Source organism: Ixodes scapularis, unplaced genomic scaffold, assembly GCF_016920785.2.
Source record: "Ixodes scapularis isolate PalLabHiFi unplaced genomic scaffold, ASM1692078v2 PGA_scaffold3__209_contigs__length_174095766, whole genome shotgun sequence".
NCBI classification, from domain to species: Eukaryota; Metazoa; Arthropoda; class Arachnida; order Ixodida; family Ixodidae; genus Ixodes; species Ixodes scapularis.
In genome coordinates, this window is record NW_024609868.1 from 161,982,969 (window position 1) to 162,002,678 (window position 19,710).

Genomic DNA, 19,710 nt, shown 5'->3' on the forward strand with positions numbered 1-19,710 from the left:
GATAAACGTCGTCCCCTCGTAATTAACTTTTGTTTCCACAAGGGGATCTAAAAATCCAAAAGCTAAGAATTCATGGGGATACACGCATTCGCCACAGAAGCAGAAGCGATTGAAAACTTCTCTATAAAAGGTAATCATGACACTACTCCCGAAGAAATTAATTTGAGTCCAATCCCCCTGACAAACCCGAAGCTCACAAGGGCGTGTCTTGAGTGCAGCGCTGCCGAAACAGCCCGCAGCTCCGCGCAACCAAGCGGTGATTATCAGAAGTCACGCAAAGCGCTGATTGGGTTACCGAAAAAAGTTAACGCAGTACGTTATTCGTTACTAGCCGATAAAAGGAACGCGTTACCGACATATATTACTTCAGATTAAAAGAAACGCGTTATCGTTTACGGCAAAATGTACTGCACGTTACTTTTGCGTTACTTTTTTAAGCTATGAATTTGTTCGTTTTACTGTTTTGACTTGAGAAGTATGCATAAGAGAAGTATTTCAAGAAACATTATTCCCCCCATAGTAACTAAACATAGTTACCGTATCTTTTTCACGGTTTCGCCTAAACAGAAAAAGAACGCCAAAAGCTCTAGAGTTTACATGGCTTGGCGCCCAGAAACACGAAACAAATTCAAGTCTAACTTTTTTTAAGTGTCGGGAAGAATATGCCACGAGTAACTTAACTAGACTGCCCCTTACAGGAAATGAGTAAAGTAAGTAAATTACCCGTTACTGTTTTGAAAACATAACGAATACGTTAAAAGTTTAACGAAAAAAATGTGACGCGTTACCGGTAACTTCATTACTTGTAACGCGTTACCGGCAGCACTGCGCGCTCATAGTACGCGCACGATACATCCTGTGTTAAAAGGGTTTATCAGAATTATCGAGGCAAGTTTATTCTTAAGCAGCGTTGTGAAGACGCCTAGAACACTTGCAACAAGCGTCTGTCTTCTATCATAGGCTGGATGGTATTGACTGTGCGAGATTGGCTCATTCACTGGCGTAGTTACTGATGACAGCCCCTCAAATTGATAGTGCAATGTCTTCGTAAGACCATACTAAGTTATAATCAAGAGAATTATTTACAATATTACTTTGAACTTTCGTCTTCTCGCTTCACTTTCTGTTCCTTTCACGTGTCGTGTGGAATTTCAAAAAGGAATATAAGTTGATTCTTGTTCTTACGATGTTAAATATATGTTATTTGTCTATTGTCCTGAGTTTGTTTTTATATTTCTATGTCAAGTCAACTTTACCACTAGGCTCTAAAGTCTATATATTGTTAGTTTTAAAACGGGAAACTTCAAAGGAACATGCTTTTCATTTGGGAAAATCAGAAAGCGATTTCTCTATATCTCTTTTTATTACGCCGCCTCGTCGTGGCTAAGTGCCGGCCTCGGATCCCCAGCTCACACGTTTGAATTTCGCCCTAGGTGCCCGCACTCTGGCGGAGGCTTCTTTCGAACAGGCATTGGTTGCACGTCGAATGATCACCAGATGATCAATATTAACCCCCAAACCTTCGCTCGACTTGCAAGATGCAGTTTGTTCATTTGGCATGTATATCAGATCACGGCGTTTGTTCACGGCCTGAATTATATTACTATTTACCTTACATATTGTAAACGAACACAATGTAACTTGAAAAGGGGCAACTACATCGTACACACACGTCGAAGACATCAGCAACAAGGTACTGCGGTGGGCTAGTTGGTTCATACTTAGTGTTTGAACAGCGCAAAGACGACAGGAAGATAGAAGAGAAGAGGGCAGGACGAGCGCTGTCCTGTCCTCTTCTCTTCTATCTTCCTGTCGTCTTTGCGCTGTTCAAACACTAAGAAGACATCAGGTTTATAGCACTCTAAACTTCACATCGGTGGCGTCCAGTCGTGGCCGCGGCTAACGGCGGAACTTCATCAATTTTGCAGCTAGCTGGCTTTAAAAAATCTGAGGGAACGGCCTATTCCTCTATGTTACAGCTATGTTCACGTCATTTTTGAGGAACATCCCGCTGAAAGGATCCCACCGAGGAAGGATAACAGGAATGATGTCTGCGGCCGTCCTTACTGCGCAGTCCTATACCGCGGTCCAAAACGAATGCAGATGTCTTGAAAGGAAGTTGGTCCTGGCATCCCCCCCCCCCCATCTGCCACTGACCACCGTCTCACCGACGTGCGATGCTACAGAGATGTGTTTTTTTTTTTTCTAACTGCTCAGTGGTTCTTCGCGGCCAGATGATCTGCCGCTCATCATTGCTACGTCCTCGTTTTGCCCACCAACAATTCAATTAGTATTACATTGCCCATATGATTGTTCACACATGTAGACCGCTTTCGAAAGTGACGTGCCGATTGTTAGAAGGTCTAAACCATTGCACACTGGCGGAGCAACCGATACCGATGAACGGGAAATCTAAAGTTAAAAAAAACATAAGCACACGCGCAGAGACTTAAACCTTAAGGTCAAGCTGCATGCCTGCGCTTCATTAGTTCGGTTGAGGTCAACAAACACATTGACAGACCGAGTGCGCCATGACGTTCCGCTCTTGACGCGGCGTGTTTGCATCCATTGTTTTGTAGCCTTGGTTGTGCTGTGCCATCTGTGCCCGCCATTGTGCAGGGACGCCAGAGCTTCTAACAGAGGGCAGACTTAGGAAAGGTGTCTATAATGAATAGGTTTTAAAAAGTGAACAACATGATTCATTTTGGTATTTTTAAGCTCTTGTCACGCTACCATCAGTCGGGATCGTTTTAGCGGTAACTGCAATCCCTAAGTATGCCCCTTCCCCAGGAATTACTGATGATTCTTCCTAGACGCCTCCCCCAGCACTCGAAAACTGTAAGTGCTTGACCAACGCTGTTGTTCGGTGACGATGAAGGAATTTCCCAGGAGTGTAGGTCTGGCCCGAGGGTGGTGAATTTGAGGTACGCGCAAAACACTACCGTAGTTTAACCCCCCAGCGTACGCTAAGATCACTTTAGTAAAAATTTCACCGCACGCAATAACCACTACAATTGTTTTGATGGGATAATGGCATTGGCGTGCTATACAAGTGTGCCAAAAATGTCCGAGTATAACGGAGCCTTTAATGTGTGCACACTTCATTCTCCGACTTTCATGTGAGAGCCGCCATTTTGTTACCTTAACTAAAGCGATCGCAAATGGCGATAGTTATGAATAAAAAATGTGATTCCTTGAGCTTCCGATATGGTGTCGGGAACCTCAGGCGATTTCCCTTAATTCTCTAGTGGACCATTTTAAGATTCTTGGAGGACAGATTACCGTTTCCTGTCATTTTTAAAAACAAAGGCTTTTAATGACTGCAATACAATACTTAGAGGCAAGCAGAAGTTCCGGTTCTCTGAATCCGAGCTTATTTATTAATGTATCTAATATATTGTCACGAATGACAGGCACGATGTCTCGCAACTGCCACGAGCTTCCTCTACTGCGGGCAAGCACCTGCCCTTTTCAGCCTCCAAGGCTCGCACTTACGGACGTTATGCACGTTCTTTTATGCAAGGTGTACAAGACGGCTCGCCATGCTTGCTGTGTTGTATAACGTCTGGATGTCACTGACAGGGTGAGAAAGGCAGGACTTCTTTTTGAGATGGCTGTGCTCCGTCAGGCCCCTCTGTTGTACTTGGGCTAGGAGTCAACGCTGGAGGCTCACGAAATGACGAAGCTCTTTTGAATTCAGTGAGCTATCGTTATGATCGTATAAGTGACAACAAAGCAAGCTCAACGAGTTTTACTTGTTTTGGACGTATCCCACGTCCGGAAAATTTCGAACTTAGGCAGTCAACACCCAAGAAAGAGACGAAGACGGTGTAGTATACCACAAAAGGGAGAAGAGCAACCGTTTATTATAAAGATACATTGGTCACTCTCACTCATGTATTCGCGCAGGAACGAAACGCTTCAGCACGTCACCGATTTGCAGTTACACTCTCAAAACAATCCCTGGTCGGATTCATAGTTTCCTTCGTGATACCGAGGTTTGTCTTGTTCACTGGCCCCATCAAGCGAGAGGACTAGGCATTACTCAAAATAAAACTGAGAAAGCGTCAGACGGCTTAGACTTGACAGAGGGCAATAGCGAAGCAAGGTGAGATTCAGGTTGATCTTTCCGCGTTATGGCTTGGCTATAAGCAGTCAGTACTCATGCATAAAACTAATTCGACGAGGCAGCATGTCTTCCCGAATGATTCAGCGTCAGCTGTATTGTACAAGATATGTGTACCTCTATCATCCTTGATAAATATCAGTGCACTCGCCCATAGTCAGACTCTTCATCCAATAACCGCCACTGTGGGCGGGCTTACATGTTGGGCCTTGTGTAAAACCATTCGATTAAATTTGGCAAGGGATTTGACGTATCTGCGATTGACTATTTTTTTCCTGCCTTTGTTCTACCTGTGTGCACTCATGCGGGCAAACAATGAAATAAGTAACCCCGCTGGGAGCAAGCATAGTTTAAATTACTGTTCGAATAGTGAATAAAAACGACCATTTTTCCGAGTCACATTTCTATTGCCGGCCCTCTAAGAACCTTCATTCAAGTTAGGAATCAAAGACACCAGGATTTGAAAAGAAATTCTGTATTCTTTCTTTGCCTATCCATACTTACCCAAAACTAATGTGCCCCGACAACTCTAAGGATTAGATATTTATATTAGGTATCTGAGCAAGATGTTGGTTCGTTAACAGAGTAACCGTAGCTAGAGAATGCTTGAGGTCTGCCTTTCCCGTAACTTAGATTTACTTGTTGATGGATCTGCAGAGGTAAAACATACTTGGCGAGGCGGAAGAATACAACGATGGCGCACGACACGGGGGGTTAAGGAGAAGAACAACCAATTGACCATCCCCGACTTCTAATTTATATTAGAAGTCGGAGATGGTGAGTTGGTCGTTCTTCCCCTTAAGTCCCCGTGTCATGCGCCATCGTTGTATTCTTCTAATTTATATTATAAGTTGGGGATTAGAATAACACCTCAACTTACTGAGGAGACCTTCGGTCCTTACATGCGTTAGCAAACGCTATGCTGTGAATCAACGATCTATGACGTAGCTTGAGGATTCATTATGTATGGACAAATTAATTTTACCAAGGCAAAATAAAAGCAAGTGCAAACTATTTCTTGCAATGCTTCCTTTTGGGGTTATCTTATCTTACTGAGGATTACTTTTTGAAATATAAATATAAATACATTATACATTAGTAAAATTCTTCAGCAAAAAAGCTTAAGCACTTGACAGCAATCATTGGTGCGTTAAGCTATAACTTTACACGCAAGTGATTAAAAAAGTCAGTACACAACCTAAAGTGGCCTTCTAAGATTAGAGTAGCAAGATCAGTCAAAACATTTTTGGACATCTTCAATACAAAATAAACTGACTACATTATGTTCTCAATATTTGATTTATAAACACAATGTACTTGAAGCGGCTTGTGACCTATCCAAGTTAATTTCTTTGGTCATTCTTTGAAAGCTTTATCCAGCTACCAGTTTTCGCAACAGTTTATAAATACATAAGGTTGCCCAACTTTATCAACAAAAAAAAAGCGAATTCGTATGTAGGTACATAAGTAATCAAATAAACAAAACATCACACACTTAATACCTATACCCAGAAACCCCTTTTGAAATGATAAGAACATATCGCTAGACTAAATTTCTTTGGCATAAATGTGAGCATGACTTGGGAGGCAGCTATGTTATCAAACGAAAATTTTCATTTAATAGATATTTAGGGCAAAAAGTGCAATGCATAGTGTAAATTTCAAAAATATTCTCGTCGCGTACCATAACCAGATGTAGCAGTTCTTCAGTATTTCTGATGCTTAAACATAATTCAATAAAAAGTCCTTCTTTCTTATGAACATAATATGATTAGAAAACCTTGTCTAGCACCAGAAAAGGTAGCTAATCTTTTTGATACATATTGCACAAAAATCACAAAGGTTAGCGAGGGAAAACTTTAAACCAGATTACCAAGCTCGCGAACAGCATATTTGGTGCAACACACAAACAAAACACAAAACACAAAATACCCGAGAAACACTTTTTTTATGACGAAACATCACGGTCAGGTGTGCACCCTGCTACAACTGCAAGCACGACAGTAGAAACTCACGAAAATCCGAAATGCGAAGGCCCTACACTTATTTTTTAAATGTCGCACGCAGCTCCGTAAGTAACACAAGTCGTGGGCATGCAGCTTTGGCAAGAGCTCCTGTTGCGCGCTTATTTAACCCGACAGCCAAAAAATTCAATGTTTATTGCCCTTACATATAATTTCCAGTGTTTGTATTCGTGGGAAACTGCAGCCACTCACCGGTGACAAAACGCCTATGTTCATGCTTCTCGCTTCGGAATTCCGGCTTTCTTATCGGCTGATCTAGCAAACTCATTGACTGCGGAGAATTAGGAAAATGCTTAGAACTCTTTGTGTCTTTTAAGCTATGAGTGATTATAGGAGAAGTCGGGGTAACGCAGGCCGTACTAATGCAAAAGCATTCTGTTCTAACACAGCCGTGCCAAAACTACACAAATGTCGGAACATAAGCATTGCCTAATGCATTATTTCAAGAAAAGCTTGGATTTTAACTGACGTATTGTAAAAACATTTGCAATTTTTGAATGGTACATATACTGCAATAATTGAAAACGAGCGTGTTGTTAAATTGATATAAAATCTTGAACTCGATGTTTTATTCTTTCAACATATATTGGGTGCTTGCTTTTAATTCGAAAATATTTATTTAAAAATTAAGATGGGAGTAAGACCAGTTTATTCTTCACCCTGTATTTATCAGGCAGAGCTGAGATCAGATAAGGGAATAATTGTCAGGATTAGAAGACTAATTTACCAAAACGTTGAATTCACTTTTTAATTATTGATTTTAGGGTCCATGTTGGAAGTGCTCTATTCGCGTCGATTACTATTACTGACCAGATCAACTAAAACAAATAAGACAACGTTATGATTTCTGAGACGTTAATCGATTAGTTTTCTCTTTCGTAGACCGAGATTAAAAATTGCGCTAAAAATGCGTTTCGCTCTCTGCCCCAATGACGCATGGTACGGTGACGTCGCACTTCAATAATATACTCTATATCTCGCAAACCTGTCCTTAGTGGGTGCGCCGGCGACAAAAGTGATGACGCGAAAGAAACGACTCTTTAAAGCGCCATTGTGGAGAGAGCTCTTGCCGCTCAATTTGTAAGTGTGGCGACAGAACGTGAGAATTGAACAATGAATATCTCAAAAAGCATTATCTTTTCGCTATTTTTTACTTGATCTGGCCGCCCCAATAGTAATTGTCATCAATACCGTAATTGCAACGTGACCCCTAAAACCAATGGGCAGGAAGTTAATTAACAGATGTAATCATTTAGTCAACTCATTATGATGATTACCTTACTTGTAAGGTCCGCCAAGCCCGGTGCATATATGATGAAGATTATATTTGTCTTACTCTTCTCCTCTTCTGTTAAATATTATGTTGGAATTAAAATGTAACTAGAGTCTTACGTGGTTGGTAAAAAAAAAAATTTGAGCTATCTTTTGAGTGTACTTCATTTCTCTACAATATTTTCTTGTTTTTTGCATCTGTTCTATCAAATAAGGCTAAAATATCTGCGCGAAAAACCAATTGAAAATCTCACCGACTTCAGAACGTACGTAGGTAGTCCCACATTGAGACAGGGTGGTTGTATCAACAGCATTCAAATAGCAAATATATATTTTCTTTAATGTGGTATTTGCGATTTATATCTGGCAAACATATCTTCATATTTTGTTTAAGAAAGTATGTAAAAAGGACATGGCTCTGAAGTTCGTAGAATTTTTCTTTTTTTTTGTGCAGACGTGTTGAGGATTTAAACGATGACAGAACAGATCAGGTGCAGTTTTGAAAAACTTACGTATTTAGGTGCCAGAAAAATATTTCAGGAGGTTACATCGCCATACCTTCGTTTCGAATTAAAATGTCGCAGACCAGGGAACAATAGGTTGGCACCAGCTATAGCATTTACCGAAAACTAGTTCTCCGGCATACATTGTTTTATCTAAGAAGCAACTTCAAGAGGGAATACAAAGCAACTGCGCTTCAGCCCCAATTTTCGTAGCGAATTCCGCATCTGCTCAGACAGCCCGTTCACTACTAAGCTAGCAGTGCACCGAATGCTACGAAGGCTAAACTCCATTTCATCGGTCGCGTACAGGGCTATGGAAGATTATACAAAAATAAGCCTGCGAAGGAATGTACAGACTTCTCGTAAAACCGAAGACTCTTGCGATCATCAGTGTGCGATCCTGCGGAAACGATGTCACACATAACTTTTTTAGGACGCAGTATCTACTGTTCCAGAAGAAAGATGTAAGCCGCAGCAATTTTTCGTTTATTCTGTCGTCTGGTTCAAGCTACCTTCACTTCGCGATGTCGCGAGCCCAAGTGACGGGTATTTTTATTGTACAGCGCGCTCTAATTGCACTTAAGCAACGAAATTCTATGTTGGGTTTTGCTGCAGTCGTGTCGACAGAACATGGCGCACAACAGCTTATTTCAAGGATGCTTGAGAAATTTGGTCTGATTGTGTTGCGTGCAACAAAAACGGCAGTCGGCCGAAAGAAATGGTATTGCATTTAGAATGTTCTGTCTAGTGGTGACCATTAAATACACATCCGTTTATCTCGGCATAGTATGGTTGGGAGATGAAGCAGCGGTTGAAGTTTAATAAGTTGAGTTAACTACACTATGGTACTTTCCACAAGCGTTATATCGTTTTATCAGTGATGAAGCAGCAGCAGCATTAGCAAAACGAAAAACTGAATGTATTGAAAGCTGCTCTCACAATTACAGGGTGTGTGCGGTTTTTAGCTCGGGTGGTGCCTACTTCAGGATCAGAATAGTCTTTCAATGCTTGGAATGGGTGATGTTCTTTGTTCATGCGGTGCCTAGGGAAGGGTTTTGCATGGAAACAGCTTACGTCACACCACTGCTTCTTTGCGAAGCTGTGCGGCCTTCCCTTCAGCACCACCCGGATATAAAGTCTTTGCGCTGTATTTGCTCGTCACCAAGAGAGGACAAGCGCGCTTTTCTGCCATATCCACTCTTCGTTCCGAGCGCTGTTTCTCGACCACATATATCTCCTCTTTATTGCCCTTCCCGTTTCTTTCTTCTCCGCGTGCTTTTTCACACCACCTGCTTCGACTCCTCCCGTTACTGTATGGTGGGTCCTTAGCTCAGTCAGCAGCGCACTCGGCTTCCACTCCGGTGACCGGGGTTCGATCTCTGGGATACCTGTTGAGGTTTGTTCTCAGATCATTTAGCGGTTTCAGAATAATCGACCTACGGCTTTGATGCTTACGCGGCTCCTGAGGTTGGTTGGCATTATGATGCCGCCGCCTTAAAGCTACGGTAGTGCACTCCAGTTTGTTTCACATAAATTTCGATTCAATGGAGCCCACCAAGGGGTGCAAAAAGAGTCACGGCGCCCGTCGTCGTTCTGCGTTTGAAATCACTGGCCCAAAATACGTATGGAGATTCATTCACTGCGAGTGATTAATTTAGCCGAAAACAGCAAGCCCACAGAAACAATGGGCGCCTTGACCTTTGACGCTGCTTGATTGGAGCCGTCCGATTGTAGAGTCAGCCGCGGTCGAACCTAAGCTGTGTATAGTGTTTACATTACCTGCGTAGAAATAAAAAAGGGAAATCAATAACAGACATTATCCCTATAACGTTTGAGCCCATTACATTCTGCAGTAAAAGCGACGCGCTGAACCTCACGACGAACATTCCAGCAGAGGTATCGATCAAGTTTTGACCTATATGAACCTCTTCAGCGGCTCTACGTTAAGGGCGCTGTTATTTTATTTTTATTTTCTGCTTTGCACGACCCTCCTCAGAAGTAACATTACGTGCGGCTCCTCAAATACGCGAAGGAAGTTCATGTCGCTCGATTTACCTATTCGTGTTTTATTTGCGAGGGGAATTGTTTTTTTCTGAACGAAGCGAAGACAATTTTTCGGCACAAGAATTATCGCCCTTAGCTCGACCGATGGCATATGGCAAACGAGCTCCTGAACCTCTCAATCGTTCATTTACAAAGGCGTAGTGTAGGTGCTCGTATTTACAGGAGCGTAGAAAGCGTAGAGTGGTTTCCAAAGATTAAGCGTAAAGAAAAACCGCTTCTCGTCGGCGTCGATCCAAGCGTACCTACTCCTGCAAACACCGAGTGTGGCTTTCCCATTGACCTTGGGGTGCTTCGGAGCGTGCAATGGCGGATCCATGTGCAACTGTGCTTCCGTGGGAAAAATGCGAAGGAACTCTAGCCTAGCGTAAAGTTCCATTATCTTTGGGTTTAACAAGTAGCGTCAATTTCATCAGTGCGCAAGGACCGTGTCTCGAGTGGCCCTTGGAAGCAAATAGCGTTAAAATAGATAGATGGGCTAATTGGGACATGATTCTTAAAACAAAATAGGCCATAAAACAAGGACAAAGTAAGAGCGGCACAACACAAAGCGCTGCTTTCAACTAAATGTTTATTGAAAGAAACAAGACTGTTCATACACCCCATAAGGTTACTCGCGTAGAAAGCCAAATTCCATTTTGGATAGATGAGCTGACGGTTCACTCATACACGTGCTCTCCCCACACAATCTAATCTGGTAGGATTCATACACTCTTTTCTATACTTTGCTTCTTAATTGGTTAATTGGCAAGTGGTATCTTAGAGATAACATAATCTTAAAGAGAGCATGCCGTATCTCTAGAAACACTCCCCCTAAGTCAAGTTCATTATTCATGGTGAGAGATGCCCCTGCGCCCCATTTCTTTAAAAAACATTATTGGGACCATAAGCTACCAAATGCTTAGAGAGAAGTGTGTAATTCACAAAACATTATATTTCGGGTAGATTCCAAGTCCACCGTCAGCTCACCTATGCAAAAAAGAATTGAATTTTGACGCGAACAGCCTGATAGATTGTCTTGTTCATAAAATGTCTTGTTTTAATCAATAAAAACACAGTTGAAACCAGCGCTTCATTTTGTGTAAGAACTGCTGACTGGACGAGTTCGTGGTTTCTGTTATTTAACGTTACTGAGCACCAAAACAAAAACACTCACGGACACAGTCACACCAAAAATTACACAGTCGCTCAGCGCTGATTCACAAGTCTTGATTTGTATTGGTTATCCTCTTCTTCTACTCACAATTACCAACTATTCTTTTATGCACTAAGAACGAGATGCCAATGAAAATATTGAAAAATTATAAAATTCCCCTACAAATTATTAACCATTAAAAATGAAAATACAAACCAAGAGTTGTGAGTCAGCGCTGCGCGATTGTTAATTTTTAGTGTAACTTTGTTCGTGAGTGTCTCTCTTGTGGTGCGTTGTAACGCAAAATTACATAATTTTGTGTCCCTTTTTTTCCTAGATTAACGTCAAATTTCGTTTCCGAAAGCAAATAGAGGTGATGCACTGAAAGGAGCGGACCCTGGAAGCAAATAACGACGGAGCACTTGCTCATGGCACTAGTTTCGCGTTCGTATACCAATGGCTGTCGGTACTTGGAAAAAAAGAGGAGCGTGAATTTGGTCAAAGGGCTTTGGTTCCACTTTTTCAGCACCGCCACACGCCGTCAGATATGGCGCTGACTTTCGCCCTCTTTAGGGGGCTATGGAACTGTACATCATGATGCACGAAAATGAAGGATTTGCTGTGGCAAGCAATAACAGGTCTACTCATTCGTGTGGACCACTGTGTAAGATATATCACCTTTTCTTTTGTTTCGCAACAAACTCAGTGGTGTCACCTATCGGGTACTTCCGGATCGCGAATATATCGTAATTTCCTACGCTTAGTTCTTTCGCCATACGAGTGAATTACGTCTTACGATGCTATAAGCGACCGTTCCCCTAAGAGTACCTGTAGATTTGATCCCGCAAATGATACAAAACCCGCCGTTCATTTCAGGACTGCGAGTGTTTAGGGGAAATTCGCACACTGGCGCCACCGCGCACCAACTTACTCGAGAAAGAGCATATAGGCGTGGACAGCGAGCGCATCGGAACTGCCAGGTATGGACCTCTCCTCGCCTTGGTTGCAAGTGGCGCCACGAAATCACCTTTCGCTGATCGGCGAGTGGTTGCCTGTCGCAGGCTCGGTTTTTCATGGTTGCTATGGGAGGTACGATTGTCTTTTATGCCGTTTTCTGGGTCTATCGAGCAACGTAGAACTTAGTTCTTTAGCTATACTTGCCGCTTAGACGCCTCTTCGATATAGCTCCTAGATTCGTGCCTTAACTGCGGCTAGAACAGTTTTATGAATGAGTGTTCGAGCCAGCGTCCGTCGAGGTCACAGCAGACGTGCCGAGCGGAGAGTGAACGGGCTCAGGTGCCATGGCACGCGCCACTTTTTGTATCTGTCATTTTCTTCAGATGCGCCGTCTGGCCAAGGCAGACGCTGTCGGAGGAGGTGACTGGGGCACGGGCCGATGCGCCGTCAAACTCAGGAAGAGGAGCAGACGAGAGGGAAGGTCACAAGGCCGAGCTCAGGTTCAAATGATTAGGGGGTAGACCTAGCTCCTTCCACTGCACTCATCGAACGCGGCGGAATGCCGGCGGTCTGCATTCGGCCTCCGGCATTCCGGGTTCGAATGCTTTCACCTTCGAACGGGTTCGACGATTGCACTAGACTCTAATGCAACTGTTTTCTCCACTGCACAAGTCGAACGCGGAACAACGGCGTCCGACCTTTGGCTCTCGCACTCGAGTGCGTCCAACGAGTGCAGTGGAAGGCTTTAGGTCTACCCACTAATCCTTCCGACCAGAGTTCGGCGTTGTGAGGTATCCTGCTCTCTCTCAATTTCTCGCCGCATAATTGAACAGTGGTCTTGACCCGAGGCTGTGTACCACACGTTATATCAAGCACGGTTGTCTGGGAGACCCAAGCCGAGACTGCAAGCTCTTGCTGGGACACACTCTTTCCAGTGCTCCGGAACAAAAACGAAAAAAGAACAGTCGCCAGCAAAGTATTACTGACTGGAACCAGCAAATAACCTACGGCTCAGAGCCCATGAGCCATATTGATGCTTACAATCATTGTTTAAGCTTAAGCACGAATCGTTGAAAACGGGTTTCCGTTCCTTGGAAATGTGAAAGCAATCGGTCACTGAGGCCGTTGCCTTCCTGACGCCGTAGCTGGAGCCCAGCGGTTTTGAGTCGTAACGATCGTCAGATGCTCTAGCTCTGCACTAAGCAGCAATATGGTGGCGCCCATGGGAACATCGGGGAATGAGGCGCCGATACGCTGAGCGTAGGTTATTATTGAATGGTCGCCAGTGGCCCTTTCAGAGCCACTGACAACACCAGAATTTATATTGTATTTTATTGTTGCAAACGGACAAACACGATTCCTTAGGATACACCTAAAAGTGTCCAGGTTCGGGACTGTATATCAATTCCCTATAAAAAAATCTGATTTGAACCTCCCGCCCCATGCAATCTCTAACGTAACTTGCGAAATTAACTGTCTGTCGGGATGACTTCAGACAGAAAACTGATTTCTCTTTTTTTCTTACGATGGTGATTTAACCCGAGACTGGGGCAGATGACAATTTTTTTTTTTTTTTAACAATGGAAGAGAACGTAAGAGGCCCAGACAACGTATCTACTTATTAGAGACGGCGTCTGTCCTCGCTACCATTCCCTTCCACTGTTAAAAAAAATTCTCCCTCTGCCCGAGTTTCCGGCTAGAGTCATCATGGTAATCTTCCACCAGCTCGGCTGAGCACTGCATCTAATCTCTTTTTCTAGTGATCACCGGAACCAGGCGCGGCCGCCTCTGCCAGCGGCCAATGGCGCGCCTACTTTGCTGAGCGCTTGCCAGGTTACCTCTCTTTGCGTGCAGGCGACGAACAACTTGATTAGCTTTCTCTTTAGGAGCGTTCGGCCAAGTGGGTCTTCAACGCCCTTCAGATAAGTAAACAGCAAAATAATGCGTCGCAGAATTTGGTGAACGACGCGCAGGATAATCCCGAGCATTCTTATCACTCACTCTCCTCAAGTGCGTTTTGATTTCCGGCATAGAAGAAAACAACCGGTACGGGCTTTTTCAGATATTCCCATCGTCCTCATTTCTTTCAATGTTACCAGCAAAGTCCCTGAACGCCGTCATCTTGAAAGTAAGAAGAAAGAAAGTCACGAGACGGCCGATGTCTCGTCACTGCACTTCGGAGCATTGTGTGCTTATATTTTGAAATTAGTCGCCTAATGTGATTTCAATCGTCGTAGAATATAAAAAAAAAACTGAAAACATAACTTCTTGAGTGTCACTACAATTGTTAGACAAGTGACTTGAGACGCCTATATATTTCTAAAGAATGCCTTCACCAACTATGTCATTGCAAAGAGAAACGACGATAGCCCTGTATTCGTGCGCTAGAAAAGTGTTTTTTTTTTTTGCAATGAATCTTGTGTTTTTGCTCTATCGCGCACTCCTGAAGCCGTTCCCAATCATAAAAATTAAAATAAAGTATGGCAGTCGGGGTTGTCATTGACCCTCAAATGTGAAACAGAGTAGAAACGATTGCAAGGTCAACTGGTTGCCGCCATGTATATGCTCGTGCGAAGAATAACGTACTACTTTAAGCTTGCCCATAGCCTCCTCTATATTGACAAAGACTGGCAAATCGTCTTGAGACGCGGCCGCCGAGAATGAAAAGGTAGAAAGGCAAACAACGAATGAGTGGAGAGTCACGTAACGGGCACACCGCTGCGGCGAGGCACCGAAACACACCTCTCTCGAGCGATAGAATGTCCGCTCGTGCTCCTCGTGTCCCTCACGCGTCCTCGCCTCTGCAAAAGCTGGGCGCTCACTATCAGCTCCCACGAGAAATGCTCTGTGCTACCACATCCTTGCGCTACAAATCTGCGAGCGAGCGCTCCATGGCCTTGTCGTCAAACTGCCAGGCTTTGTGACTATAGAGGGGCAATGGCTTTGCAAATGGACGTGCACGCGCACCGTAGACAGTCATCAAAGCGAATGCCGTGTATGCTGGTACACGTAATGCACGTGCTGGCGTTTGCAACAATAAATGTCCGCTCGAAAAATTTAAAACAAATGGCACTCCGCAAGCGCCTTTGCTAAATTCTTTCCTGGGTTATTTACTCCCAGTAGTTTTTATATGGAAGGCAAGGATTGTAGCGCATGTTCGTAATTTCCTGCCCTTTCTTGTGGTGCGTTTATAATTTAACGAGTGGTTTATAGTCTAAGCGTCCCTTTTGGCAAATAACTCAATGCGCCATCTATTGGGTAGCCCCGGCACACTTCCGGTTCACGTATAGTTTCTAATTATTTACCCGTCATTATTTTACCGTATAGGAGCGAATTAAGTATGACAGTGCTATATATGATAATTTCCAGAAGATTGCGCGCATATTTTTTTTTTTACTACGCGAATACCACGAAAACCGCTGTCCAGTTGAGAACCGGAAATGATTTGGGGCTATTTGCACCCGGGCGAAACCATGGGTTAAAAGAACGCGAGAACGAGCGAGTAGGCAATTTTAGGAAAGGGCTCTGGGCCGGTGTCCTTTTGTGTGTTTGCGCGTGTGTCGCGTGATTTGATCGCCTTCTCAAGCGACGAGCTCGCGCGTCCTGGGATATGTATATAGCACATTGGGCTGTTTTATTTGTAAACAGCGAGAAACGAATGGAGAGGATGAGACCACAGTGCTCGGGGAGGTTAGAATACCGGGCTCTGGTTGGAATGATTAGTGGGTAGACCTAAAGCTATCTGTCTACCTTTGTCTTTCCTGCACTCGTCGAACGTGTTCGATTGCGAAAGCCAAACTCCGGATGCCGGCGTTCTGCGTCTTAACGCGTTCGACGAGTGCAGTGGAGGCAAGGGCAGCTGGCTTTATGTCTACCCACTGATCATCTCAACCGGAGCTCGGCGTTCTGATGTCCCCTCTTCCCTTCTCCCTCAGTTTATCGGCGCATAGAAACTGAAAGAGAGGAGGAAATGAGAGCGCGTGGGAACCTTTGAACGCGGATTTCTGAGTGGAGTAAGTGGGTTAACTCAAAGCCCAACTGCCTTCCTCTCCACGCACAGCTTGAACGCGTTCGAAGCGGTGAATAGAAACAAAAAGAACCTAGCTTTTCCCCCTAGGCACTCCCGATTCTATTGAAAGCTTTGCGCACTCACGTCCCCGCGTGCTCTCATGTTCTCCTCCAACTTAGTTTGTGTCCGTGTAGTTGGAGGGATTGAATGCAATGCTACAACAAAGTGACTAAGACAAGAGTTCGCAGCACACGTCGGGATAGGCAATCCGAGATGTACTTGAGTCATCCTGAGCAAATAAATAGTATTATAATTATCGTTTCCCAATGTTTCTCATCTTTCTTTCGTTTTGATACGTTGTGGATGCATCCAAAGCCAACGTCCGAGCCAACCTGGGGAAGTTGGCGGGTTCCCGCACGAAATTCGCATTTGCACTGCCAGCTTAGCGTTGAACGTACTGCTTTTACCGGAATGAGTAGCTGTAACCGGGAGGCACCTTTTGGCGGGATATGAAATCGAAGCCTTGGGAGAGAGCGCCAACCAAATTTATGCGGGCGCCCTCTCCACTTCTTCCTAATACCTACAGAGCTCTTTCCACATATGCGTGACTTGCACCTGACGTAATTCCTCGTGCTGGCGATCAATCTTGCATATTCAGATAACAGAATTAAAACGAACATTATAATTAACTGTTGGGCTAGTTGGGTATTCATTACGAAATTATAGCGGAAAAGACGAGGGCAGGAAGGAACAATGGGAGAAGACAGAGCGATATTGTTCCTTCCTGGTCTAGTCCCGTTGTATTGTCCTATTGTTCCTTCCTGTCCTAGAGCTTTGCGCTCTATTCTTGTATTGTCTCGTGTATGTTTTTGCCAAAAAATATTATAACCGTGCCGCGAAATATACGCTGCACAAGGTAAGCGCGTACGAGAAGGGTCACCAAAGTGGCAGCTGACGTGTCGTCAGTGAAAGCCATGTTACCTATACTGCTGACTCATATTACTATTTTGGCACTCGAAGTGTGTTAAAACCAGCGAACGGGAATCACATTAAACTATTGCGAACCAGAGGAAAAAATAAGAGCGGTCAGAATTCAGCACTTGCTTAGGTGCCAATGGCGAGCTATACCGCGGGAACTACACTGAAGCATCGACAATTTTAAAACTTAAGACTTTGTTTTCTGCACAGTGTGTGATGCTCTTGAAGCCACGTGCGCCACATAAAACCAGCAAAAGCCACGCGCTCACACCATTGGAGTTAAAACCGAGGTACACTATGTAGTACAAATCTAGAACAAAAAAAAATGTTCATGCAGTGCTATCTGCGGTGCAGGCGGGACAGTGAAACTTTGCATAATGAATTTTCTGCAGGAGCCCTAGCACAAGAGAACTGCATCTGCAATCCCCACGCTCATGCTTATGTCTCTACAAGAATCCCGAAACAAAGCCTTTGAAACCAAGTCTTCCATAACCAACTCGATCGATATTCCTAGCGAACAAAGGTTTGTGAAACCTACAATGGCTGTTGCCCAGTAGGGTTGATATTTGACAGGCCACAAACGCACTGTTCAAATAATGGCTTGGTGAGGGCTGAGCAAGGCACATCACCAAGGTGTGCAATCCTTCCGCGACGCATGGATATGTATACACAGTGGCTGTGAAAACGATATTATACAAAATCAATACAAACATCTCAGCACGGCGACTTGCACTCCGTAACACGTGAGAAAAAAAAAACAGTATGAACCCAGACGGTACGCCAGAGAGCAGTAATGTTTTCAGTATGTAGCAACCAGGAGGATTGTGAGCAAAACACTGAGTAACTTTAATTCTGTTGCAGCACCAAAATGTACCTTTCAATCTTAATATTCATAACAAAAATTAACTAGCCTGGCCTCTCGGGCGTATCTATGTGTATATATATATATATATATATATATATATATATATATATATATATATATATACAGCACAATGAGCTGTAGCTTTAACATGCGTTGGGAACGTTTTCTTTTAGTGGAACATTGAGTATTACGATTAAATGCCCATGCAATATTCGATTTAAATTATCGTTTGCATAATAAAAAAACTATAGCTTATGTTGCATTATCGGCTTGCGAATATGTATCAGTAGTTTATATTTTGTTGTAGCTTTATATCTATTTTTCTGGGCACGTTAAATCAAAGTAGTCGAGGATTGCTGCCTTTTAAAGTAGAAAATAAATCTCAGCAGCATTCGAGCCAATTTACACTTTCCGTGTGCCTTCCGTGTGGTGTTCACGGCTCTTGGATTACAGTTTTTCAAACTAAGGCAAAACGGAGTATTAATTTGTGCAACAGAAATAGCTTGGAAAGTAATACCCAGGTGGGAATGTTTTGCTGTTGCACAGACCACAGCACAAGTCGCCATGCCGAGGTGAAACTAACCCCGAATCTGAACAGCCATTCAACGATTCGCTGCCTTCGCTTTACGCACCCAAGTGGCGCGTCATGCACCAACTTCGCGACTAGAACGCTAACTAAGAAGAAAATGTGTGGGTTGCACAACCGGAAGGAAAGAAATTAGTTACAACCCGAGCGCTGGACGTGCAACTCTTTTTCCCACATCGAAAATGGCTGGACTGTACAAAGAAACTTTCGCGATACACCGCGGACGAAGTGTTCCTGCGGGCGGGCTGGTGTTGCCCTAGGACGCCACTCAGCGAGGTGTGCTCCGGCGGCAAGACGACGGCGAGCACGCCACACTGCCGAGGGTCCACTGCGGAGGACCTGGCCTTCGTCCCGCGATAGAAGCCCCTGCCTCGAGGACCAAACGAGTCTGCCGGACGTGTCCATGTCAACGCAGCAGCCCTAGACGGTGGTGCGGTCGGCGTACTGGCACGGCGACAGCGCGCTGGCTTGCCTAGGCGGGCTGTATGTGTTGAAGCTGGAGGCGGCGTGCTGTTTGGCCTTGAGCCGCAGGGACGCGATGGACGAGGACATGGACTGGTCTCGGTACACGTAGGGCGAGGCGGACGCCGCGTACGGGCAGGGCGGCCCCGCCGCGCTGGCCAGGGCCGAGCCCCCGCTCACCGACGGCACGATTGAGGGCGACGCGATGCCCGACGGCGCCGAGTTGAAGCAGCCCATGCCCTGGCCGGGCACCAGAGGATTCACGTTGACCGCGGGCCACGGGAAACTCTTGGCGCCCAGCGGGGAGGGCACCTTGGACGCCCAGTTGTTGTACGACGAGTAGCCCGAGTAGAGCGAGTCGTCGAAGGGCTGCATCAGCCCGTTGAACTGCGTGCCGAAGCCGTTCTTAAGCTCGGCCGTGGCGTTGCGCTCGCGCTTCCGCCACTTGGCGCGCCGGTTCTTGAACCACACCTGCGAGACAGAGGGACGGCTCAGTCAGCTCAATTGCCATCAGCGATTGCCATACGCACACCAATCGCAGGTCTGCAACCATTCGAATCCAGCCGGTCACAGTTACATGACACTTCGGCTATTCAACGCCGATCCGATGTGACTGCATTTTGAATGCAAAACACGTTCCTAAACAAAGGGATTTAAAAACGAAACATTAAAACATCTTAAGAGAGTGTCGCATTATCGTTCGGACCGCAGATTACAACTCATTTTGAACGA

The 19,710-nt window shown here is 44.6% G+C and overlaps 1 protein-coding gene across 1 annotated transcript; it reads right to left on the bottom strand.

Annotated features, from left to right (window-relative positions):
* Positions 1-18,936: 18,936 nt before the first annotated feature.
* On the bottom strand, positions 18,937-19,446 carry LOC8052679 (pituitary homeobox x). The gene has a single exon (XM_029978927.2). The coding sequence runs from the start codon at positions 19,351-19,353 to the stop codon at positions 18,937-18,939; it is 417 nt and encodes a 138-aa protein (XP_029834787.1). The 5' UTR covers positions 19,354-19,446.
* Positions 19,447-19,710: the final 264 nt, after the last annotated feature.

Bases quoted from the DNA above. Each gene is read 5' to 3' on its own strand.
- LOC8052679 (XM_029978927.2), bottom strand. From the start codon at position 19,353: ATGCAGCCCTTCGACGACTCGCTCTACTCGGGCTACTCGTCGTACAAC.